Source organism: Cricetulus griseus, chromosome 3 (genome assembly GCF_003668045.3).
Source record: "Cricetulus griseus strain 17A/GY chromosome 3, alternate assembly CriGri-PICRH-1.0, whole genome shotgun sequence".
NCBI lineage: Eukaryota > Metazoa > Chordata > Mammalia > Rodentia > Cricetidae > Cricetulus > Cricetulus griseus.
Genome location: NC_048596.1, coordinates 73004297 through 73029525, shown reverse-complemented (window position 1 = coordinate 73029525; position 25229 = coordinate 73004297). Strand labels below are relative to the sequence as shown.

Here is a 25229-nt window from a genome sequence, read left to right as displayed (position 1 = left end):
TAAAAACAGCTAAGAAGGGCTGGGTGGTAAAAGCACACACCTTTAGCACTCAGGAGGCAGAGGCAGGTGGATCTCTGTGAGTTCGAGGGCAGCCTGGTTTGCAGAGCTAGGGCTTTATATAGAGAAACTCTGTCTTAAAAACAAAAACAAAAACAAAAACAAAAAACCTCTTATGGGTGTGGTAGTACAAACCTGTTATCCCAGTATTTGGGCTTGACATTGGAGGCTGGCCTCAAACTCAGAAATCTGCCTGCCTCTGCCTCCCCAGTGCTGGGATTAAGGCGTGGGCCACCAGGTTCCAGTCTTATGGGATTCTTAGGATCAAATGAGAAGCTGGAAGCATTTAATTATATTTGAGGTAGGACTGACATGTAGCTTGTCGTTCAGTGCTGGCCTAGCACCAATGATCGCTCGTTTGATTCCCAGCATGGCAAATCCAAACAAAACCTGGGAGGTGGACTCAGTAAGCTTAGAAGTCAATGGGAAGGACAATAAATGAAATCCCATTTGTGTGTGTGTGTAGTTTTCCAGACAGGGTTTCTCTGTGGCTTTGGAGGCTGTCCTAGAACTAGATCTTGTAGACCAGGCTGGTCTCAAACTCACAGAGATCCACCTGCCTCTGCCTCAGCCTCCTGGGTGCTGGGACTAGTGGGCTACCACTGCCTGGGGATGAAATCTGGGAATTATTGGAAGGCTTTATTAGGGCAGTGGAATTTTAATAGGAACTCGAAGGATAAACTGCTGGGTGGAGATGTGGAATAGGTGAAAAAGTGCAACTTTGGTCCTTGTGTGGACAGCGCTAGAAAATAAGACCAGAAAGCAGTCCTTGCCAGCTGCTGGAGTAAAAGCAGAGTGGATTTTTTTTTTTTTTTTTCCGAGGCAGGGTTTCTCTGTGTAGCTTTGGAGACTATCCTGGCACTCGCTCTGGAGACAAGGCTGGCCTCGAACTCACAGAGATCCACCGGCCTCTGCCTCCCCAGTGCTGGGATTAAAGGCCCGGCGCAGAGAGGATTTAAAATGTTCAGATACTTTCCTGGGAACCGCGACTGATGTGTGGACTGTAAGGAGCCTCCATTTACCTTAAGGCTAGTAGTACTAGCAAACTGTGACTTCACACAGTTTTGGTCAGAGTTAACTCCCCAGGCAGAAAAACCACACCCACCAAGTCTCCAGCAGGGCTGGAAACTTAGAGGAGACAAGGAAGCGGTGGGACTGGCTTGGGGTAGTAGTGAGCGGATTTTCCGGGGCGCAGGAGGAACATCAAGTTGGCATAAAGCAGACCCATTGGCAGCCGAAAGTCAGAGGAGGCCTCCAAGGCTGAAAAGGCAGGACAGGAGGCTTCTCAGCACACAAACGCTACAAGTTCGTGCTGAGGAAATTTGGTCAGTGTGCGAGTCCTCTGTTAAAAGGAGTGATGGCGCCCCCTGGGAAAAGTTCTGGGTAGAGGTGGCTGGAAGACCCAGATGAGGACGGAAGAGGGGTGGGGGTTAAGATGGGGGTAATCTACTCGTCAGTTTTCTTCTCACAGAAGCTAACTGTCCGGCATGATGGATTCCTGGGCTTCCAAAACGACAGACCTGGAAGGGACCTCGAAAAAATAACTGCAGTCACATGCCGCGTACCAGAACTGGTTACTTTCTTGAACACTTTTAACGCTCTCTGCTTGGAGGTGAGTATTACCATCTCCCTTTTCGGATAAGAAACTGAGGTTTGATGACTTCCTAAGGCTGGAAGGAGATTTTGCATATTCCAAAGCCTTCTTCCTTTGGTACAGCTGACGTGTAAGGTATCGATTTGCAAAGGTTTGGGAGAAGGAGCATCGTGTGTGAGATGCCCAGGCTTTCTAAGGGACAACAGCGTGGGAGTACTTTCCGGCGAGAACCACGCCTCCCTTGTTGCGACAATATTTGTTATGGATGCTTTCTTTTAAAACAAGAAATCCTCACTATCTGGGAAGGCGGATATTCTATACTCCCTGATCACCCCGATGTTTCTCTCTCACCAGCACTGATTCCCACAGGTGACATCAATTCTCCACTTAGAAAGAAAGCCTGAGACTACATTTCCCTGCAAGCCCTTTAGAAAAGAAGGCCAGGAGGAAATAGACTTTCCGTTTCCGTTCGCTTGCAATTTGGCGTGTTCGCGGTGATACATATTTCAACAGCTAGCGTCCTTTCTGTGTACATCTAAAGAAGAGACTACATACCCCAGCAGGTACAGGCACCGAGGGCAAGCGACTAGGTTGCCATCTCTACAGCAGTCCTTTCGTACTTATCGCAGAGCATAGTCGTAGCTCTTGGACTACAAATCCCATAGCATCCTCTGCTCCTTCACCCGCCATCTTTGCGGTAGTTCCCGCCCCTCTCACTTCCATTGTCTCGACAGAAGATAAAAGAGGGGAACGGGGAAGACTACAATTCCCGGCCGGCTTTGCACCACCGAGTGCGGGATTTTGATAGTACAGGCGGGTGAAGCGCTCAAAGTGATAGAATGAAGCGACCAGGAAAGGTTAGGTGGTCTGCCATCTTTATGGTAGTCTCTTTATCCTCCTGGTTCTGGCATTCTTAAGGAACACAGGAAGACTAGGAAACTACTATTCCCATCCCACTTCATAAGATCGACTTATTAGGTGTACGCCCCTCGTTCGCCATCTTGCTTGTAGTCCTCGTTCCTTTTCACCTTCCCATTGTTCCTGACGAGTAGAAATGGCAGCGGGAAGGCAGCAGATGGACTGCGACTCCCGTCAGGTACCACACACGCGGAGGGTTGTGGACCAGAGGGCGTGTGAGTGCCTGGAAAGGAGGTCGGGTCGGGGGAAAAGGCCATCTTGTTTGTAGTCATCGTTCCCGCTCCTTCTCTATGTCCTGCTACGGGGAGTCTCGGGTCAACTGAACTATAATTCCCGCCATGCTCGGCTCCCAGCGTGGCTTGCCTTTCGCCATCTTATTTGTAGTGCCGGCTGGCCTCAGTATCCCATTTTTCCCACGATAGCTCCAGAATTTGCAGGACTACATCTCCCGTCGTGCTTTGCACGCGTTCGACCTGGATAGCCGAGGCGGTGGAGGAAGGAGGGAGAAGGGGGCGGGGTTCCTCTGGAAGAAGGAGGGAGTAAAAAGGAGGAGGAGGTGGGAAGAAGGGAGGGGAGAGGGAGGAGAGGAGGAAGGAGGAAGGAGCTGAGGAGGGATGAGAGCGGCGACCAGGGCCCGGGGCCGAAGCAGCGCGAGGCTAGGGGACTAGGGGTGCTGAGACACCCCAACTGCCCCCACCCCCCTTCTTGCCTCTGTCCCATCCTTTCCTTACACCCTCCCATTTTAGGAGAGGACTTATTCAAATATTATTTAAATCCCTGTATCTCGAGGGTCGCGCGTTTGAAGGGGGGAGGGCGGGGCGCGCGCAAGCTGAGCAGCTTCCTTCACCCCCTCTGCGCGCCCTGTCTCTGTAGGTCAGGGGGCCGCAGCACAGGGGCGGACCCAGGGGAGGGGGGCAGGTTGCAGCGACCCCCCCCTCCCCGGGAACCGGCGGTGGGCGGGGTTTGAACCCCGGAAACGGTGGGGGGCCCCCGGGTCTGTCCCTGGACCCCCGGGCAGTTGGAGCTGGGAAGGGGCCAGTTAAGGGTCGGGGGTTTGGGGAGACGTGGGGGTGGGGAGCTGAGACTCGTACCCGGGACTGAGTGGGGCCCGGGCAGAAGCTGAGCACCCTGCGCCCGAGGAGCCCCTGTTGGCCTGGGGGGGCTGAGGGACTGAGCCCCCCAGAGCAGGACCTCCCCCTGGAAGGGCCGCGCCGCAGCCCGTGGGAGGGCCTCGCCCCCGGCGCTCCCCATCTCCACTCGCTGCTGTCCCGGCCTCCGCCGGAGGGAGGGGCCGAGCGCCCTCGGGGGGCCGTGGACCCCGGCGTTCTGAGCGTTCCGCGCCCCGCGCCGCCCGGCCCCCCCGCCGCCGATGGCCGCCGACCCGCCGGGAGCTGCCGAGAAGGGAGAGATGGCTCCCGGGACACGTGTGAGGTGGGTTCATGCGGCTCCTCCTCACCCCCAGACCTGGGCAGCTCCCACTCCCATTCATCCTCAGCCTGGCCTCTCCCTGCCTTCCCCGCCCCCAGCCTCACCCTCCCTTTGCTCCAAACTCTTCTCCAACCTCCTTTCCTATAACCTCCCAACCCTAGGGAACTGGCCTTCCTTCCCCGACCCTTCTGCCCCTTGCAGACCTCCCCCTCCATCCCCCGCCTCCAGTCGCCGCCCTCTAGGCCCCTCCCCTAGAGTGCTGGAGGGCCCCTTACCCCGTGGATGGTCTGGAAGTCCTTGGAAAGGGAGAAGCCAGGGGGAAGCAGGTCTAAGACTGGCTGGGAAGAGACCCCTCCAGGCTTGCAGAGTCCATGTGGGATTTTAGAGGATCTGGTTTCCATGGGCAGGAGAGCCCCAGGGATTCCAGACAATTAGGAATGAAAAGCAGGCTGGTAAGATGTGGGGTAGTGTGGCGGGGAGGATCCAAAACCGAGCCCACCTTGAATTTTGTTGAGATATTAGACTGGCTTGTAGAATCCCAGGGAACCCGGGAGACTACCCAGGCTGTCTGAGGGATCCTATTGGATATCTTGGAGCAGAAGGATTTCTGTGCGGGCTGAGAAGGGCCACTTAAGCATCTCAGGGGTGTCAGCCCTGGGAAGTTGAGAGCACAGTGGGTCATTAGAAATGGAGTTGATCTCGTCAGAGTATCCAGTTTTGAAAGGTCTGAATGACTAGTACCCATGTGAAAGAGAAAGGACAGAGGGAGAAAGAAAAGTGTGCTGTTTGCACCCTGCAATCTGGAGGTAAATCTGTGAGAGCATGGGGTGTTTGGGTAACAGGTATGAATTGGAAGCTCCCTGAGATAATGCTGCAGCCATGAAGCCCTTTCCAGGAACCTTGGTTTGAGATGTTAGAGGAGGGGCCCCAGTGTGTCTCCTTCCAGGGCTTGGGAATAATAAGCAAGAGGGAATGTTAGAGGAGGAGGCCTTGAGTAGAGGGAGTGGCCCACTACTCAGGACACACGCTAGAGGGCTGACCTTCTTGTCTCGAGGGTAGAAATAGGAGCCCTGCCCCATCAGAGGTGCAGGGAGCTTGCGGCCAGGAATCTCTCAGGCCAGCTTCAGCAGGCCTCTCTGACTCTACCACCATCTGCCCACAGCCCTCGGCGTTGCTGACGCCCCCAATGTCGTCGAGCAGCCGGGGGCCGGGGGCCGGAGCGCGCCGACGCCGAACCCGCTGCCGCCGCTGCCGGGCCTGTGTCCGAACTGAGTGCGGGGATTGCCACTTCTGCCGAGACATGAAGAAGTTCGGGGGGCCCGGGCGCATGAAGCAGTCGTGCCTGCTTCGGCAGTGCACTGCGGTGAGTCTTGCCCCCCATGCCGGGTACCTTGGGACCCCAGGCATACTTCCCCAGAGCACCATTAGTAGTACGGGCCTGAGCACTCTCTGGGTGTCCAGTGGCTGCTTCCTGAATGTACAGTGCACGTGGTGAGTCTTGCCCCCCATGCCTTGGAACCCCAGGCATACTTCCCCAGAGCACCATTACACTAGTATCACTGGCCTGAGCACGCTGGGGTCTAGTGGCTGCTTCCTAAATGTACCTTAGAGGTGCTGTTCTTTCATTCACTCACTTCCCGTCTTCCTTCAGTGATTTGTTTAAATGTCTGGTTTTGTCTTTGTCACAAAGTGGGGTACACGGAAGAATCTGCCTCAGGTCTATAGAAAGCTCAGCCCCTGCTGTTTGCCCGTGCCCCGGTATCTGCAAGAGGAACCCATCCCTTTCACCAGAGAAGAGCTTTTGTCTTTGGCCTCTTCCACACACCTTCGGGTATCTTGAGTCTAGGACCCCCTTCTTGTGACCTTGAGCAAATCACTGATCTTCAAGTACCTTCTCTATAAAATGTTTCTTTTCTGAGTTGCAAAGATTAGACAGTAGTATGCTATGAATGCCCTATTGAAAGGCCTGGCACATACTGGTTATCTGGGAAACGTGGTTTCTCCCATGCCTCCCTCACCCTTTAAGCAGCCCTGACCACCAGAATGGCCATTCCCCAGTAGCCACAAGGAACTGGCTTTATCCTTAACACACATCACTGCCTTCTTCCCTTCCTCCAGCCACGCTTTCCTGCTTGCACTTTCACCCTCACAGCCACTTTTCTTCCTTTGTCCCCCAGCCCCTTGCCTTACTTTCTGATCCTTCTTCCTTGATCTAGATCCATGGCCTTCAGCATCCCTGATATGATTCAATGTTACCATTGTCCTCCCTAAAGTCACATTGTCTGGAGACGCCTGCCTTTTCCCCTAAAACTAAGCAGCTGTGGCTTTACATGTTCCCAAGGATCTTTCCCTAACTGGTCTCACTGTGGCTTCCAGAGCCACTCTTTGGAACTGAACAACCTTAGAATTACCCTCAAGCTACTGTTCTGCCTCCTTGAAGCCATTCTGAGCATTGTCATTTGTCTGTGGTCTCTTTTACTCCAAGCCAGTTATAATTTCAGGATCACACTAGCCCTGAACCTTGTGCCGACAATTCCAATAATGACAATAGTTGTCTCTCCAACCCCCTCATGCTTTGTCTTGTTCTTAACAATGGTCCTGCAAAGGACAGATCCCTCACCCCATCTTCAAGATGCAGAAATCAATTGCTGAAGGCCATTCTGGCAAAAGGGACCAAATTAAGGATTTGGCTTGTGGGGTCTGAACGTGCCTCCTCCTACAGCTAATGTTGAAGAAGTTTTGCCCTTGGTTTTGGGGTCTCTAATGCCTCCTCTTTCCCAACAGCCCGTGCTCCCACACACAGCTGTATGCCTCTTGTGTGGGGAGGCAGGGAAGGAGGATACAGTGGAAGGAGAGGAAGAGAAATTTAGTTTGAGCCTCATGGAGTGTACAATTTGCAACGAGATCGTCCACCCTGGCTGCCTGAAGGTGCTAAGTCTTGGGACCCTGAAGACTGGGGTGGGCTAAACTATCAGGGAGTAAGGAGGTAGGCCAGTGTGTCTGTGGACACAGAGTGGCACCTTCTCTTCATTATTTGGTCTCTTGCCCACAGATGGGAAAGGCTGAGGGTGTAATTAATTCAGAGATTCCCAACTGCTGGGAGTGCCCCCGATGTACCCAGGAAGGACGGACAAGCAAGGTAAAGCAGGGACTGGGATAGGGGCAGGGTGGGGGATTGAGAGCTAGGTGGGGCCTCACCCCAAGATTACACTTTTCAGGATGCAGGTGAGGGTCCAGGGCGCCGTAGGGCTGACAATGGTGAGGAAGGCGCTAACCTAGGGGGTGGATGGAAGCTGACAGAGGAGCCACCACCACCACCACCTTTGCCCAGAAGAAAGGGACCCTTACCTGCTGGCCCAACCCCTGACGATGTGCCTGGGCCCCCCAAACGGAAGGAGAGGGAGGCAGGGAATGAGCCCCCCACCCCAAGGAAAAAGGTAAGCGGAAGGGTGAGTCTGGTTTAGCCCATGGGATTCTGGGAGCTGTAGTCTTAGCCTGGTGGGTGCTTTGGTTCTGGAGCCTGGCCCTGCTTTACCTGGGGAGCGAGGCTATGTGGGTTCCCTCAGAGGTGTTTAGGAGTTGTTGGGGGGGCGGGGGCTGGCTGTGGATGGAGCGTGCTCACTATGAAGAAGAAACACAAGTGAAGGGTTACTGGTATAGGCCAGGAATCTGAGAGACCTGGAGGATTAGGGAGGAGCTATAGAGCATGCTCAAACTACTACAGAGGCGGAGGGAAGGGCTCCAAAAAGCCTGAGGGGGAAGAAAGGAGCTGAGGAGCATGCTCAGTAAGCCAACATACTGATTACAAGGTTAGCATGCTGAGCAGTCTTCCTGGGGTGGGAGCTTCTGGGATTTGTAGTCCAAGAAGAGGACATGGACCTTAGTTTGGTAGTTACTAAGGGCTTCTCTCTAATGGGGTCTCTTTCTTTCCCGTATCTCCTTCTGGTAGGTGAAAGGAGGCCGAGAGAGGCACTTGAAGAAGGTGGGTGGAGATGCCTGCCTCCTCCGAGGAGCGGACCCAGGCAGCCCCGGCCTTCTGCCCCCCAGGGTTCTGAATCCGAGCCAGGCATTCTCATCCTGCCACCCTGGGCTCCCTCCCGAGAGCTGGGAGGTGTGCCGGGGACCTATTCCTTCCCCCCACCCCCTTCCTTGCCCCACCTTCCATATGGAGACTAAGATCTGTCCCTTTCTGCTCATGTTGTCTTGCCCTAACCCCACATGGTCACTGGACCCCTGGAAAGAGTTGGCTGGTATAGTAGACTGGGTACAGGTCATAAGAACCCCTGATTTCCAGTAACCATTGGGCTGTTGTCTGGCACATTTTTTCTCAGTTTTCCAAGCCTAAGTGTAAAGAAATGAATTTAAATTTCTGCCAGATCACCGATTCTTTATGTGGTTTGGCAATTTGTTAGCTGCTCACTCTGGGCTGACAAGTGGTTTTCTAATTTGTGAGATGAAGATAGCTCCTTACTAAGCTAACCTCTCCTCCCATCCCACAGCACTAGGTAGATCCAATGAGATATAAAGTAATGGGGCCCAGAGAAGCTAAAAGATTGGCCCAAGGTCACACTGCAGAGCCAGAGTTCTGATAGTACTCTGCACTGGCAATCTGACTGTCCAGATCCACCAAATGTCAGTTTGTGACCTTGGACAGGTCACCTGGTCTTTTTGAGCCTCACTCAGTTGCCTCATATCTAAAAGGAGTAAGTAGCTTAAGTTGTCCCTATGATAGGTTACTGTGAGGACCCCAGTCAGAGAGCAAGATTATTCCACTCCAAGACAGTTAGTTATTGCTCTTCCCACATTGTGGACTTGTCTAGTCTAGCTGTTCCATGTTGTAAATGGTGAAGCAGGACTTGCTACGTTCCAGAATTGAAAAGGCAAGCCAGCACTCCACACATTGTCTCTGGGAGGTTCATGAGCCATTGACAGACCCACCAGGCTCCCTGGACTTTGAATCCACACTATAGATAAGGAAACTGAAGTCCAGAGATGGACTGTTTGGGAGTAATTAGGAACTCAGGACTGTCTCCTGGGCTCTTCATCCTCTGGTGATTCCTTTTGGGTGAGTGGTTGGGAAAGTCACTTTGGACCCTTGTATAGCCTCACCTGTCTCTCTGCAGAAACCAAAGCCACCTATGGCCTCTGCTGAGGGACCAGCAGTGCCATCCCCATCACCACAGAGGGAGAAACTGGAGCGTTTTAAACGGATGTGCCAGCTGCTGGAGCGGGTGCCTGATACCTCCTCGTCCTCCTCGGACTCAGACTCTGACTCAGACTCATCTGGCACATCACTTAGTGAGGATGAAGCTCCGGGGGAGGCTCGCAATGGGCGGCGGCCAGCCCGGGGCAGCTCTGGCGAGAAGGAGAACCGTGGGGGGCGGCGGGCTATACGCCCTGGCAGTGGGGGACCACTGCTCAGCTGGCCCCTGGGCCCTGCCCCACCACCACGGCCTCCACAGTTGGAGCGGCACGTGGTACGGCCCCCGCCTCGAAGCCCTGAGCCTGACACTCTGCCTTTGGCTGCTGGATCCGACCACCCCCTGCCTCGGGCTGCCTGGCTTCGTGTCTTCCAGCACCTGGGACCCCGAGAGCTGTGTGTCTGCATGCGAGTCTGCCGGACTTGGAGCCGCTGGTGAGTGGCTAGACAGGCCTGAGTTCTGTTGCTGCCATGATTCTTGCTTGCTGGGTGACCTCTAATAGGTCTCTGAGTCTCTCTGAATCTTTCCTTCCTTGATGTGTCTGTTGTAATGTGATCCTCTCATGGTTACTCTGAGCTCACTTAACCTCCAATAGCTCTGTGGAGAAGAGATAGTAGAACCAGGAGTTTGAATCTGGATCCTGTGGCTCCCACTAATTCCCTTTTGCTTTTATATATGTTAAGAGTTAGTGTGTACCAAGCATAGTGTCAGGCGGTGTCCACTTCTCACGTTCTGAGGTCCATCTTCTGAAAACAGTCTGATTTGGTCCCAGCCTTACTAAGGTAGCCCTTGCCCGCTAAAGCAGCCATGCTTGGACTTCCTGAAGCCCACTCCTTCCCTGCTGACCCCCTCAGCTCTGTGTAGGGTCATCCTCCAAAGCCTGTCCCCCCTTCTGATTCTCTCCCAACAAGCTTCCTCCTCCATCTTGCTCCCACAGCATTGTGTTCCCCTAATGGAGCACAAAAAGGCCTTTGGCATGTGGACAAGCTTTCATTATTTATTTTCATGTTCCCTTCAGTTTCTGGGGTTGGGGCACATACTTTGTATCGATTTTTATCTTCATATCCCCAGCATAGTACAAAGGCTGTATAGATTGATGTTCAAGAAAAGTTTTACTAAGTGAGTAAATTCAAGCTTTTTCCCAGGACTCAGATTCCTGTCAGAGCTTCAACAATGTTGCATCTCCAGCCCTGAGGAGGCTGAGGCAGGAGGAGCCTGAGGCAGGAGGAGCCTGAGTTGGAGGCCAGTCTTGGCTACATAATGATACTTTGTCTCAAAAAAAAAGTGTGATGGTTATCTTTATAATAGCAGCACTCTTGAGGGTTGAGCATGCTTGAAGCTTGCAAGTTAAGTTAGGGGCTAAACAAAACTCCCCCTTCCTTTGGGACAGGATCTGGAGAGCTAGCACTTTGCCTTCTGGTTTCCGTAGAGCCAGGGAGACTGGTATGTGAGAGCCAGAGGCAAATGCTTCTGGTAGACTGTTTGTTCCAGTGAGTTTATGCCCTTGAGCTAGTTTTTTAACTTCCTCATGCCTGCCTTACTTACTTACTTTCTTTTCTTATCCTCCCTCCTTCCTTCTCTTCTTTGCCTGTACTAGGAATTGAACCCAAGGACTGGTGCTGAGGCCAGTCCTCCACTACTGAATTATATTCTGAGCCATCTTCTTCCTTTTTATTTTTGAGACAGGCTCTCCAAACTGCATAGGCTGGCCTTGGTATCCTTTTACTCCCAAGTAGCTAGGGTTAGAAGGTCTGCACCACCAGTCCTCGCCTCATTTTCTTCATAAAAAAAAACAGGATAGCCAGATGGTGTTGGCACACGCCTTTAATCCCAGTACTTGGGAGGCAGAGGCAGGCCTATCTCTGAGTTTGAGGCCAGCCTGGCCTACAGAGTGAGTTCCAGGACAGAGCAGTTTTCACAGAGAAACCATGTCTCAGAGTGTACCCCCCCCCAAAAAAAAAGAAGGGTGCTCTGGAAGATTTGATAGTCAGACTGCAGCATAGATGCAATCACAGATGCTGCTGAGGGTAACCACACCATCTGATGTAGTTCGGGGGAGGTGATTGTTCATGCATTTTTGGCTAGCTCTATGCTTGACACATGGAATCCATGAAGAGACCTGTCACTGGAAGTGGTCAAAGCAGAGAGGCCAGTGAGTGCATAGTGTTTCCCAGCTTGGGCCCTGCAGCCTAGCCCACACCTTTCATCAATGGTGACATATCTCTTGCGGCCTCTATTTCTCATTTGTAATGTAGTTGGAGCTCACTCAGGTCCTAAGAAGGATTACTCTAAAATGCTCTTGCATGTCAGGATACCAAAATCCAAATAGCACAGTGTCTGTATATAATCTGCTCACTCTCTAGATGACTTATAGAATCTAATACAATACAGATAATACATAAATAGTTACTATAGTGTATTGTTTAGGGAATAACAAAACATGTCTCCTTCAGTACATAGGCAGTTTTTGTTTTGAATGTTTCTTCCCGTGGGCGGTTGACTCTTTAGATGCAGAACCTCAGATACAGAAGCCAAGTCCTATTTACCTTGTGGGATTTAATGAGGCGATTCCTGTAGAGCACTTAGCACAGTGCCTTAGGGTACTAAGCCCTCAGTAAATGGTGCCTTCAGGTGAGAAGAACCGACTTGGGGAAAGCAGGCTTATGGGGGCCACAGTGGGGGACTTGTCAGGAAGCTCTGCCACATCTGGGCACTGAAGCAGGAGCGGTAGGAAAAGGGACAGCTTGAGACTTCAGGGAGGAAGTGAGGAGACAAAGTTTTGCTGTCAATTCAAAACCTTCCTGCTTCAGTGTTGCACCAACAAGACCTTAAAGCGAGAGGAGGAATGGCGCCAGGCTTGAGGGCGTAGGTCTGTAATTCCATTACTTGGAAGATTGAGGCAGAAAGATGGCAACCTCTAGGCTAGCCTCAGCAATTATTTGACACTTCACAGGATAAAAGGACTAGGAAAAATGAGTGTGTTGGCTCACGCCTTTAATCCCAGCTCTTAGGAGGCAGAGGCAGAGGCAGAGGCAGGCGGATCTCTGTAAATTGAGGTCAGCCTGGTTTACAGAGTGAGTTCCAGGACAGCCTACATTTAATTAAAAAAGGAGGAGAGGGAGAAATAAGGAAAAAGGGGAAAGGGTGGGAGCTGGGGAGATAGTTCTGTCAGTATTTGTTGTAAAGAACCTCCAGAACCCATGTAAAAGGCCAGCATTGAGACAAGAGAATTCTCAGGTCTTGCTGGCCAGCCAGCTGGACCTGATCAACAAGCCCTAGTTCCTGGGAAGAGACCCTGTTTCAAAAAAACAAGGGGGGTGGGGAGCAGCTAGAGAGATGGTTCATCAGTTAAGAGCATGCACTGCTTTTGCAGGGGACAGGAGTTGTGGTAGAGAGAGCACCTGTTTAATCATGGTCCTAGGTTCAAGCCTTCATAATGCAGAAAATTGGCTTGAATTTGCTGACTCATTGGCTGTGAAGATGGTATTGTGTCAACTAAATTTGTGACCCAGGAGCCAGGATGGGAGATAGAGATATTCTTGAAGCTTGGGAATCACAAAGGAGGAACAGTTTCAGTGGAGAGAGAGCTCCCGATTTGATCTCTTTGGTCTGAGAAGCTTGTGAACTAGTCAGATACCACTGCTGAGAAGGTACAGTCTGGTGCTGACTTGAAATTTTCATCCTGTGGGTAGCAGATTTGACAGAGCAGTGGTCCTCAACCTTCCTAATGCTGTGGTCCCTGATAACAGTTCCTCATGTTGCAGTGGCCCCCAACCATAAAATTATTTTTATTGCCATTTCATAACTGTAATTTTGCTGCTCTTAGGAGTTGTAATGTAAATATCTGATTTCCAATGGTCATAGGCAACTCCTGTGTGCGGGTTATTCCGATCCCCAAAGGGGTCTCAACCCACAGGTTGAGAACTGCTGTGATAGAGAGCAGAGGCCCAATATGAGTATGAGCTAGAGAAAGAGCAACCCAAGAATTCTGGGAGATCAAGGTGGGTCCTACAAAAAGAGAGGCTGAGGAGGGAAGGGTGATGGGTAGTGGTGGGTGTTGATGGGAGATCAGGGGAGATCAGTGACCAAAGGTGATAATTGGCTTTTTTATCAGAAGGACTAAGTGGTAGAGTGCTTGCCTAATATGCAGAGGATCTGGGTTCTGTCTCCAGCCACACATACATACAAAACCTTGCTATTCTTGGCTATGCTTAGAGAGAGGGAGAGCCAAAGCCAGACATCAGCTCCAACTCAGGGACTTGGTCCAGTGCTCCTGCTGTGTGTGCCCCTGGTTTCTGAGAAGGCATCTGGCATTCACCAACTATTAAGGCAACAATGAGTGAATGAATATAAATGAAGAAACGGGTGTGGAGAGAGATAGAAGAGGGTGTAGCTGGAGAGGTTTGTAAGTGGGAGAGCAGGCAGTTGCAGGCTTTCCTGTCTGGTGGCTTTGATTATTTAGAACTGGGAGGCAAAGGGCAGGCGGGGGTTGTGGAGGAGGTGTTGATGTACTAGGTAGACATTGCAGTTTTCAAGGACGTGGGCAGAGAAGGAAGTAAGGAAGGGACTGGCTCCTGGTCAAGGTTGGCTGGTGGGAGACTGGAGGACAGTGACAGTTTTGGAATCTCAGAGAGCTCTTAGAAGGGAGAACTAACTGTAGCCTGTGTCCACAGTGATGCAGAGCCTGTGGAGAGCACTTGGAAGCCTCTGTCGCCAGGGTCTTCTGCAAGATGAGGTTTGAAACTGCAGTGGAGGACAGGAGGATGTGGGCTAGGCTGAAGTAAAAACAGGGATGTTGCCAGGCCTTGGTGGCGCACGCCTTTAATCCCAGCACTCAGGAGGCAGAGGCAGAGGCAGGTGGATCTCTGAGTTCAAGGACAGCCAGGGCTACACAGAAAAACCCTATCTTGAAAAACAAAAACAAAAACAAAAAAAAAAAAAAAGAAAGAAGAAAGAAAGAAAAAGAAAACAAAGAAAAAAAAAAAGAACAACAATAAAAGGCTTGTCTGCCTATTCAAGAATCCTTAGTTAGGCAGTGGTAACACGTGCGCTTAATCCCAGCTCTTGGGTGGCAGAGGCAGGTGGATCTCTGTGAGTTTGAGACCAGCCTGGTCTACAGGGAGAGAGAGAGAGAATCCTAGTGTGCCTTGTCTTTTAAGTGCCACTTTTCACCATGTCACCTCCCCAGCTAGAAAGATATCCATGGCTCTCTGTCAACCAACGTTCACAGTCCCATTAGACACATGCTGGGCCCCAGTGAACCCTTCCTGTGCTCCTTTTGGTGTAACAAGCCTTTGAAGTCAGAACTCTTACCCCATTTTATGGCTTGGGAAATAGAGGCTGAGAGAGGTCTCCCCAAGTGTGGAGTTAAATCTCCCCAGCTTATACACTTCCCCTCTGGTTCTGTGCCTCTGACTTGTGTGTGCACCTGGCATTGCAGTCCTTTTTGACCTCCCTACTGCTGCTCTGGCTTCCTTGGTAGCCTCATTCCTGCCTTTTCCCATTCAGGATTCAGGCTCCATCCATGTAATACCTACATGTCCTTGAACAAGGTTTCGTTTTTGTTTTTAATTTATTTATATATATTATGTGTGCTTGTGTGAGTTTATGTGCACCACAGGCATACATGAGCATGTTAGATCCCCTCGAACCAGAGCATCAGGCAGTTGTGAGTTGCCATGTGGGCTCTGACAGCCAAACCCAGGTCCTCTGCAAGAGCAGTAAGTGCTCTCTTTACTGCTAAGCCCTCTCTACAGCTCTTGAGCACATTTTTAACCTCTCTGGGCCTTATTTTTCTTAAATGAACAAAAGAGTGATAATCATCTCCCAGGGATGATGTGGACTTAAGCTTAGTGCAAAGAACAGAACTCGGGACATAGTAACCCTTGAGTAAACAAGTGCTGTTAGTCCTGTAGCATCAGCACCATTTGTTAAGGTGTCCTTGTTCTTGCCTCCTGAGTTTTCCAGAGCCGCCATGTTGTCCTGCTCCTGGGTGTAGACAGACTCTGCCCTTGTCCACCTTCCCCTTCCTGGAGTAAGGCAGCTTTTGTCACAGCCTCAGCTCAGGCATTATCTCTACAGGATGTTCCCTTCTCTGGGTCTGGGTTGAGGGGCCATGTCCTTATCCTCTTGGTCTTCCCCAGTGGTGTTTTTGTTCCTCATGCCCAGAGGAAGCTGGATACTCCTATCAACAGGACCTCAACAGTTGTTGACTACCACACTGAGGGTTAATCCCAGTGTCCTGGGACTGATTCCAGCCAAGAAATGATCAGGGAGACTTCTGAATGTGAAGGTTTAGAGTTGAGCCTTGAAGGACCTGGGAGAGTTGGCCTTCCAGGCAACAAAGAATGTGCCAGAATATGTTGGCACTAGATGGCATTGCATGCCTATATAGGCAGGTAGGTATTCTGGCCTGGCTTTTGTGGAATATGACACAAACTGGGGACCTGTGAGTACCCTCAAATTAGGATTTTCTTGCCCAGTGTGGTCAACCAGGAAGTCTTTCAGAGAGAAGCTGTTGAGCTCCTCTCAATGCTGGCCAGGGTAGCAAGGGAAGAAGTGGTGATGGGTCTGGTTGTTTCTTCTTGGAATTGGAGAGGTATGTTTATTGTTGAGTGGAAGGGGTGGAGAGGAGAGACTGGAATGGCAGGTAGAAGGGAAGAATGAAAGGCAGGCAGGCATAGGTGGGGAGCAGAAGACTTGGTTCCCACTGAAGCCTGACTCTATAGCCTTTGGAAATGCATTGAGAGGAGCTCAATAACAATTTTATTTTTGTTATTGTTTGTTGATATTTTTTTCTCTTTTTTCCTTTAGTCAGGGTGCTAATATGTAGCCTTTTCAGGCCTCAAACTTGTGATGTTCCTTCTTTGCCTCCCATGTGCTAGGATTACAGGGGTACAATTCCATGCCCAGTTTGTTTGTGTTTTGAGCCAGACTCTGGCTCCACTGCCCAATGTGACCTCAAACTCCTTAGTGGTGTGATACTCCTGCCTCAGCCTCCTGAGAAGCTAGGGCTATCAGCATGTGCTTTGTGCCCAGTTACCTGACCCTTCAAGTGACAGCAAATGAAAGCTAAATCTGTTGGTTTTCAAAAGGAAATCTATTGGTGGCCATTGCGTCTTTAACAGGTTTCTAATCCATATCACCTGCTTAACTGGCTGTAGTTTGAGGTAGCCTACAGCCATAGCAACTCCTGACTGGAGTGTAATAGTTTCATTGTATTTATTTAAATTTCATTTTTTACTGGCCTTTTCATTATATTTAATCTGTTTTTTATGTGTGTATGTCTGTCTGTGGCTCAAGGGGCTGGGGGTGGGGTGAAGTAGGATGAGGTGTCATCCTGGGAATTGGACTCTGTCATCAGGTTTGGTACTAGCATCTCACTGGCTTTTAGTGACAGTGTCCCACTATGAAATATAGACTGGTTTTTAAATTTTTGTCTTACTTGGGAGGAGGTGAGGTTCAAGAGTGTAAGAGTATAACTGGTCAGTTCTCTCTCCACTTTTCACGTGGTTCTGAGATAGAACTCAGGCAGGTCATCAGGCTTGCTTGTTGAGCATTTTACTGACTGAGCATCTTTAGCCCTTGTGTTTATTTTTAGTTACACATTTCTGTGAACCACTGTTGTCTGCTGTTTATTGTTTGTGTTTTGTTTCTTTAAGATGGGGTCTCATGTAGCTGAGGCCAGCCTTGAATTCCTGATTATCCTGTCTCCAACTCTCAAGTGCTAGAATTGCAGGCGTGTACTCCCAGTACAACACTGGTTTTAAGGATAGAGAATGGTTTAAATCATGCCAAATATGGTGGTAAGCACACACCTGCAATCCTAGCTGAGATAGGAAGAATACTTCAAGGTCTTTTGTTTCTTTTTTTGTTGTTTGTGGGGTTTTTTTTGTTTGTTTGTTTGTTTGTTTGTTTTTTTGTGGTTTTGTTTTTTGAGACAGGGTTTCTCTGTGTAACAGTCCTGGCTATCCTGGAACTCACTCTGTAGACCAGGCTGGCCTCAAACTCAGAGGTCTACCTGCCTCTGCCTCCTGAGTGCTGGGATTAAAGGTGTGTTTTGAGCCTTGTCTGTCCTGGAACTCATTATGTTGACCAAACTCAGAGATCCACCTGCCAGAACCTCCTGAGTGCTGGGATTAAAGGTATGCACCATCATGCCTTGCCCACCTCCAGTTCTAAAGTAGCCTAAACAGTGAGTTCCAAACCAGTTTGGGCTACAAAGTGAGTTTCAGACCAGTCTGGGCTATAGTTTGAGATCCTTTCTCAAACAAACCAAAAAAGATAAACCCATGTTTTGCAGAGAAATAGAAGACAGATAAAAGACATAGAAATTCCTCCTTCAACCTCAGGTTTCCCAGGTCTCATCCCCAGCCTGTTCATCTAGTTCAGTGGGAATTTCCTGGCTCACCTTTGAAAATTACTCAAACAGAAGACCTTGGAGTCTCCTGGAACTTCAGCGTACCACAAGATGTTAACAGCTTCCTTCAGGAGAGCTGGGGAAGGACTATACTCAATAATATTTGGGAGCCTTCCACTCGCTGCCTGTTGGACCAGTTGGGTCTTTTGGAGTGCTGGAGTCAGACTTGTTTGGAGTCTGTGTTTGCATTTGCCCTCCAGTGTCTGGAACCCACCAGGCCTTCCATAAGCTCTTAATGAATAAATGCAAAATGGTGACTTGAGTTGTTGGTGGCAGAGTGCTTAGTGGAAGCCTGGCTTGATTCATTCAGGCAACAAGTGTGCGGTAACTCACCTGAACTTTGCATCTGCCTTTCGTGTGTTGGATGTTAGGATCCAGAGTTGAAAGGGGCCAAATCTGCCCCTATGGAACTTAAATCCTAGTGGGGGAAACTCCATAATCCAACAGACAGAAGATATCAGGGCTGTAAGTCCAGAGTTAACTATACATACACATGGTGGAGTAAAGCTGAGAAGAGCCTGTGAGAAGCCCAGAGGTCGAGTCTAGGGGCTGCTTTTAGATCTCTTTGGCATTAATTACATCAAATAGTGTGTATGAAGTTTGTGTAGCTATCTGGCAAAGCACTTTATAAGTTGTAAGGTCCATGAACTGTAATTATTTCATTTGATCTTAAAGCGGCCCTGCAAGCTGCCTGAGTCATTATCTTCAGTTTATAACTGAAGTCTTTCTGAGTCAGGGAGAGGAATGGACTTGCCCAGGGTCTTGCTTCCAGTTAGCAATAAGGTGGGGTCCTAAAATCCAGTCCTTTATTTGGGCTGGTGGCCAGAAGATTCTTGCCATCCTTGGGACAGGAGAGAGCTGGGGTGTTGAGATTGTGTGTTCCTTGAGAGTTGGGACTGAGGATTCTGTCTCCCCCCTGTGGCTGGCAGGTGCTACGACAAGCGTCTGTGGCCTAGGATGGACCTAAGCCGAAGGAAGTCACTGACCCCACCCATGCTTAGTGGAGTTGTTCGCCGCCAGCCCCGTGCTCTGGACCTCAGCTGGACAGGTGTCTCCAAAAAGCAGCTCATGTGGCTTCTGAACCGACTGCAAGGTAGGGTTCGTTGGTGGTGAGTCTGGACGTGGGGTGGGGGGTGGGGGGAATGGGACACGAGACAACAAAGGCGGGTACTGGGTGAAGTTCCATCATCTGCTTCCTGACCTTTCTTCTAGGCCTGCAGGAGTTGGTGCTTTCCGGGTGCTCCTGGCTCTCCGTCTCTGCCCTGGGCTCGGCCCCACTGCCGGCACTTCGGCTCTTGGACCTCCGCTGGATTGAAGATGTCAAAGACTCCCAGCTTCGTGAGCTGCTGCTGCCTCCACCAGACACTAAACCAGGTTTAGCCACCATATGTTCATCAGTAGATGGGTTAGGTAGAGTGGAGGTGTAGGTTCTGAATGCTATTCTGACATGCCAGGCGTTAAAGTAAGATGGAAGAAAATAGGAATCTGAATAGGAAGACCTGTCTTGGCCATTTGTCATTCACTCACTTTCCTGCTGTGTGCTTGGAACTAAGTCATAAAAGGATAGGGTTTCCTAGGAAGGGAAGGAAAGGCCCAGTGAGGAGTGATGGTGTTCAAACATCCTCTCTGACCCCAACAGTCTCTTCATACCAGAGCCAGGAAAGCCACCTGAGAGGGCACATCTGTTTATGTAATCCCATGCTTTAACTCTCATTGTCTCTAACACTGTGAGTAAAGGCCACTTTTTGTTTTCCATGCCGAGGGAACTCAGCCCCTATGCATGTTAGGCTAGCACTCTACCACTGAGCTCACAGTGTTAGTTTTTGTTTTTAACGTGGTTCTACACAGGGTCTCATTATATAGACCAAGCTGGCTTCAAAGTCAAGGGATCAGCTTGCTTCTGTCTCCCATATGCTGGGATTAGTGTGAACCATGTCTTAGTTTTTGTTCTTGTTTGGTTTTGAGACAGGTTTTGTTCTGTAGCCTAGACCAACCTGGAACCTGTGATACTCTGCCTCCTGAGTACTGAGTTTAGAGATGTGGACCACCATCCTTGGATAAAACCAATATTTTTCGCTGTGGTGGCTGAGGGCTAGGTTAGCTGGCCGCCTGCTGCCTTACACCATCCCTGTATTTTAGCTGTTTCAGCCTTCTTGCCAATTCGCTCCCATTCTGGGGCCTTTTCCTTTTCCTATCTTCCTTACCTCTGATGCTGTAACATCCTAATCATCCTAATCATCTAATTAACAGCTGTCCTTTTAAAATCCTTTGCAGGAAAAGACCCCACACTTGTTTTGTTTTGTTTTGTTTTCCCCCTTTAGTCTTTCACATTTTACATCTCTGAGGCCTGAATTCATGGGGAAGAGGTTTCAGCAGTCTTGAGTGTTGGCTCTCACCAAGTGTGACTGTAGCAGAGCAGGGAAGGCTGGGGCTTCAGGGAGGCCACGTCCTTTCATCGTGTCTTACTTTTTCTGATCATTCGTTTCTTTCACTTCAGAAGCTGTCTCAGCTCTTATTTAATATGCTTAGTTTTCTCACTTGTATTGCATCCACTAATATCCCCTGCCCTTTCCGCCACAAGTTCTGATAACCTTTCTTCTGGTAGACTTGGGCTGTGGGCAGTCTGTAAATGAGCTTCTTCTCTAAGCTGTGAGCTATGTGGAGGGTTAGAACTCAGGGCTTGCCAAGTTGAATGCCCACAGAGGTAGTGACAGAAGGGATGTTTGGGTGCCAGACCTTAGGAAGTGGCACCAGCAGCCCTGTTAGTGCTGCCATTCATTGTCATGGTAAAGTAAGCATGGGTTTTCAAGAAAAATCTCTGATCTAAATTTCTATATTGAAGTGGCCTGAGAGATTTAAGGGGCCAGAGAGATGGTTCAGTGGCTGCTCTTCCACAGGGACCTGTGTTTGAATTGTAGCACCCACATGGTTGCTCACAGCCATCTATAACTCAAGTTCCAGGAGACACAACTATCTTTTCTGACTTCCTCTGCAACTTCATACATGCAAGCAAAATACCCATATATTTAAAACACTTAGCTGAGCAGTGGTGACAAACACCTTTAATCCTAGCATTCGGGAGGCAGAGACAGACCAGCCTGGTCTACAAGTGAGTTAGTTCCAGGACAGCCAGGGCTATACGGAGAAATCCTGTCTGGAAAAACAAAACAAGAACAACAAATAGATGTCCTTTTTTGTATTGTTAGCCAGGCTGGGTGTGGTGGCCCACCTTGTAGTTCCAGCACTCCTGAGGCAGAAGCAGGGGAGTAATATACATTTGAGGCTACCCTGAGCTAAATATTAAGATTTTTGTCTCAAAAATAAATTTTACATAAAGAGTAATTCTAACTGAACCTTAGTAGTCCATTCCTGTGATCCAAAGTACTCAGGAATTTGAGGCAGGAGTGTCAGGAATTCAGGGCAAGCCTAGGCAACTGAAAGTGAATGCGGACACAGCAAGTGGAGAGTGTTCACCCAATACACATGAGGTCTAGGTTCAACCCCTAAGACACCCCCCCCCCCATAATTTTCAGCACTGTGCAGATGCCATAGAACATTTTTGGAAACTTGTCTTGTTAGTCTGTGACATCTGGTGATGTTTTTCTCAGAGACAGGCTACTGCCTGGCAGGTGATGGCATTGTGGTTAAGAATCTGATTCAGTCCCTAGGCCTGGGGTACTGTCTCTCTTGCTTTTTATACATGTGTTCTTGGACGGGTGACTTTGTGACCCAGGCCTCAATGTTCTCATCTGAATAGAGGTGACCAAAGGAGAGGCTTGGCTTCCTTTATTATTTAAAATTATATATGTCTGTGTGTGGATATGTGCATACCAATGCTCGTATAGGCCAGGGGTGTCAGACAGTTGGATACAGGTGGCAGTGGGCCTTTTGATGTGGGTGCTAGGAAAGAATTGATGAAGGTCCTCTGGAAGGATGGTATGTGTGCCTAACCACTGAGACATCTCTGTAGCCCAAGGCTTTTTTTTTTTTTTGCCTTGGGTGTCCTGGAACTCACTCAGATTTATAGAGATCCACCTGCTTATGCCTTCCATTTGCTGGAATTAAAGGTGTACACCACCCCTGCCTGACCAGGGCTTGACTGCTTAGAGTGTAGTTGCAGGCCTAACAGTGTTTCTGCAAGAGAATTTGGAAGAAAAGTAAACCTGAGATCTTGGGCCTACTGTAGTTCTGGGGCGGAACCTGCAGTCCACCAGTCAGGCACTCAAGCCAGTATGGGGTAGGAGGATGCTGAATCCTTTTCCCTAGAGACAGGGGAGAAGGAAGCCTCTGGACTCATTCTGCAGTGGCCAGCAGTCTCTTTTGAGCATAGGTCATCCCATCAGAGTTTGTGGACAGAGCCATTTATGGAGTCAGCGTTCTATCAGGAAGTTACCCTGTCCTACTTAGTTTTCTACTGCTGTGATAAAACATGACCAAAGGAACTTCGGGAGGAGAGGATTCATCTCATCTCATACCTTGTGGTTCATTATGAAGTCAGGGTAGGAACTCAAGGCAGGAACTAAAGCAAGGGGCCATGGAAGTACACTGCTAACTGGCTGGCTCTCCATGGCTTGCTCAGCTTGCATTTGTTACACCACACCAGATCTACTTGCCCAGGTGGTATTGCCCACAGTGAGCTGTGCAGTCATACATCAATCATTAAAAACATGCCCCCACAGACTTGCCTGCAGGCCAATCTGATTGAGGCTATTCTTCAGTTGACATTCTCCCTTCGAAGATGATTCTGGCATGTGTCAAACTGACAAAAATAAAAATAAGAATAAAACCGAACCAGCACATACCTCCAGAGCATTTCAAGTAGAGGAGAGATATTAACCCTTTTGTGTTTGAGAAAGGTTTCTTGGTGCCAGAAAGTAGATCAGGCACAGTAACATTCAGGAGATAGAGGCAGGAGAATTGCTGCTAATTTGAGCCCAACTAGGTCTATATGGAGTTCAGGCCAGCCAGAGTTACATAGCAAGAGTGTAGGAGCGTGTCTGTGGTCAAATCTGGTTCTTGGTGGATAAGGAACAAGAGGAGTTGGAGTGAGGCTTTTGTTGAGCTAGAACAGTGACCTCACTAGTCATGGGGAGGGTGGAGGGTGTTGTTTATTGGATTCTGGGTGAAAATACTAGGCTTCTTACTAGGGACAGAGCAGTGAGCAAAAGTTCCTGCTTTCTTGAACTGACATTTTTATGTAGGGAGAAAAAGATCCCTAAGGAAAAATGTATACAGTGAATCAGATACTGGGGGTGGGGGTTAGGAGAGGAATGTTAAGACTTGAGCTCTCATGGGAGGCTCCCTGAGGGGATAGGAGCAACGGTCAGATGTCAGGTCAGAAGGTCAGACATTGGGTGCTGTGGGTGTTTGGAAAAGCAAGTCATGTGGAGCAGCAGGGGGGAGGGCTCTCACATGTTGGGAGCAGCTGTGGGCCTATAATCAGGGTAGAGGGCAGTGGCAGAACTCTGGGGTAGGGTCCAGGGGTAGGAGGAGCCTTGAGTGCTAAATTCTTTGTCTTCCCAGGGCAAACGGAGAGCAGAGGTCGGCTGCAGGGTGTGGCAGAACTTCGCCTGGCAGGCCTGGAGCTCACTGATGCCTCTCTGAGGCTCCTACTGCGCCATGCTCCCCAGCTCAGTGCCCTGGACTTGAGTCACTGCGCCCATGTTGGGGACCCGAGTGTCCACCTCCTCACAGCTCCCACTTCCCCTCTCCGAGAGACACTGGTGCACCTCAATCTCGCTGGTAAGTGTGATCCCCTGTCTACCTTGCTTGTCTGGCGATGTGGGTTCCCTGTCTCCTGCCTACTACCCACTCACCTGTCTAGTCTCAGCTGCTACTGCCTCATCCTCAGGATGCCACCGCCTCACGGACCACTGCCTTCCACTGTTCCGTCGCTGCCCCCGTCTTCGCCGCCTGGACCTACGCTCCTGCCGCCAGCTCTCACCTGAAGCTTGTGCCCGGTTGGCAGCTGCTGGGCCACCTGGCCCCTTTCGCTGCCCAGAAGAGAAACTACTTCTCAAGGACAGCTAGTTGGATGCCTATGCTCCGTTCCCCCGGGACTGTACCTCTCGCCTTCATTTCACCCCGTGGGAGGCCAGGTTATTTTTCTTCATGACTTGGCACTCCTCTAAGTGTAATGACTTGAGATTCCTGCCCAGTGACTTGAGCCAGCCTCCCCCTTCTCCCACACCTGCACTGATATCTCCGGGGGCCTTTGCTTCCCCTCTCTCCCTTCCACCTGCTTCATTGTCCATCCCCTTGGGGGAATGGGTCAAGAGGTACTGGGGAGGTGCTGAGCCAAAGGGACGGTGGGAGGGGCGGTGAGAGTGCAAGTCTCAAGCAGGGAAGAGTGAGGGAAGTGATATCTTGTACACAGGATACTGGGAGTGCGGAAGGGTGGGTGTGGGGAGGGCAGAAAGCCGACCAACAAGGGTTCAGGGAACAAAAACCAGTTGGGTGGGATGGGGGGCCAAAAAGGGAAACCAGAGGAGCAATTGGGGATCCATGAATCAGATAGGGGGCTCTAGAAGCCAAGACATGCCAGGACTGGGGGCTGGGAGAGGAGCAGATGTGGAGATAGTAAGTACCCTCTCTGGGGTTACCCCTCTCCCCTTCCTTCCACCCAGATTTCAGTTCTTTCCCCCACCCAGACTCCTTGAACGTCACTGAAAATGGCAGCTATTGCAAGGAGTAGGGCCACGGGTCTACCTGTTGTCCAGCTCGTGGTCCAGGGGAGTGGTGAGGGGTAGCCCAGACCCCTGCCTGGCTCTCTACACAATACTTGAACATTCATCTGTACTGAAGTGTTACTTGAACCGGGGGAACCTCGGACCTGGGGGATTGTGGTGTGAGGGGACCGGCTTGACCAAGACTGGGCTAGTGGGTACCCAGTTTGGACCGTCCCACCCCCAACTCTCTCTGTCTTGAACAGCTCCACCCCTCTGACCCGAGTTGGGGGTGGGGGATGTCAGCTTAAAGATGGGCAAGATGGGACTTCTCCAGTTTGGCTCTTCCCGTTCTTTCATCGTCATGGAAACGTGTGTCCCATTTGCCCAGGGAACTGCCACTCCTGGTTGCCGTGGAAATAGCAGCCAATGGACACCTCTGGAAATCAGTGCTAAGACTGGAAACGGTCCCTCTTAGTTGCTGTGGGAACTTAGTAACAGACTCTTGGCACCTCCCCTCTCTCCACCCCTTTCCTTCTTCCAGTGTGGGGGTGGGGTCTCAAGAACCTGAGGGAGGAGTCGGGTCCAGGGCTCACTCAACTTAGGCCAGGGGGAACTGGATTGTACCACATGGGGGTGGGGGGAGGGGAATCTATCCACATACCTCAGGTAACAGGAAGGTGCGCGGGTTGGGGGCGGGGGCTGGGCGGACCAAAGGCAGGAGGGAGGGGGGCCTGGGATTGGAGAAAGGCTTGACGAAGGGGCAGCTTGAGGGAGGGGCGGAGGCACCCCGGCGAGGGGCAAGTGGGGTACCCAGCCGGGCTGGGCCCCTTGAACCCCCAAGTCTGTACAATACGGTTTGCTATAAAACTCAGAATCTTCTAGCCGGGGCCGCTGACTTCCTGTGTCTGTCTGCGGTGTCGAGTCTGAGTGGTGGGTAAGGATGG

General features: G+C 50.4%; 1 protein-coding gene across 9 annotated transcripts; it reads left to right on the top strand.

Annotated features, from left to right (window-relative positions):
• The first annotated feature begins 1191 nt into the window (after nt 1-1191).
• Fbxl19 (F-box and leucine rich repeat protein 19) lies at nt 1192-24618 on the top strand. Of its 9 annotated transcripts, none has more exons than XM_027404510.2 (14): nt 1192-1382; nt 1529-1669; nt 2021-2747; nt 5160-5360; nt 5688-5828; nt 6782-6925; nt 7050-7136; nt 7216-7434; nt 7947-8108; nt 9121-9632; nt 18547-18710; nt 18830-18991; nt 23141-23359; nt 23442-24618. In XM_027404510.2, exons 3-14 carry the CDS (start codon nt 2706-2708, stop codon nt 23645-23647), a joined length of 2259 nt encoding a protein of 752 aa, XP_027260311.1. In that variant the 5' UTR covers nt 1192-1382; nt 1529-1669; nt 2021-2705; the 3' UTR covers nt 23648-24618. The 9 variants fall into 9 exon arrangements, with proteins under 9 accessions (XP_027260311.1, XP_027260310.1, XP_027260315.1 ...); XM_027404509.2 differs by having other exon boundaries at nt 2006-2747; XM_027404514.2 differs by having other exon boundaries at nt 1193-1382; nt 2006-2214.
• Nucleotides 24619-25229: the final 611 nt, after the last annotated feature.

What these genes read in the sequence shown, in the direction of transcription:
- Fbxl19 (XM_027404510.2), top strand. Translation starts at nt 2,706, where the DNA reads ATGGCAGCGGGAAGGCAGCAGATGGACTGCGACTCCCGTCAG. An exon ending in TGGACTGCGACTCCCGTCAG is followed by an intron (nt 2,748 to 5,159) that starts GTACCACACACG and finishes ATCTGCCCACAG; the next exon opens with CCCTCGGCGTTGCTGACGCC. An exon ending in CCCCCACCCCAAGGAAAAAG is followed by an intron (nt 7,435 to 7,946) that starts GTAAGCGGAAGG and finishes TCCTTCTGGTAG; the next exon opens with GTGAAAGGAGGCCGAGAGAG.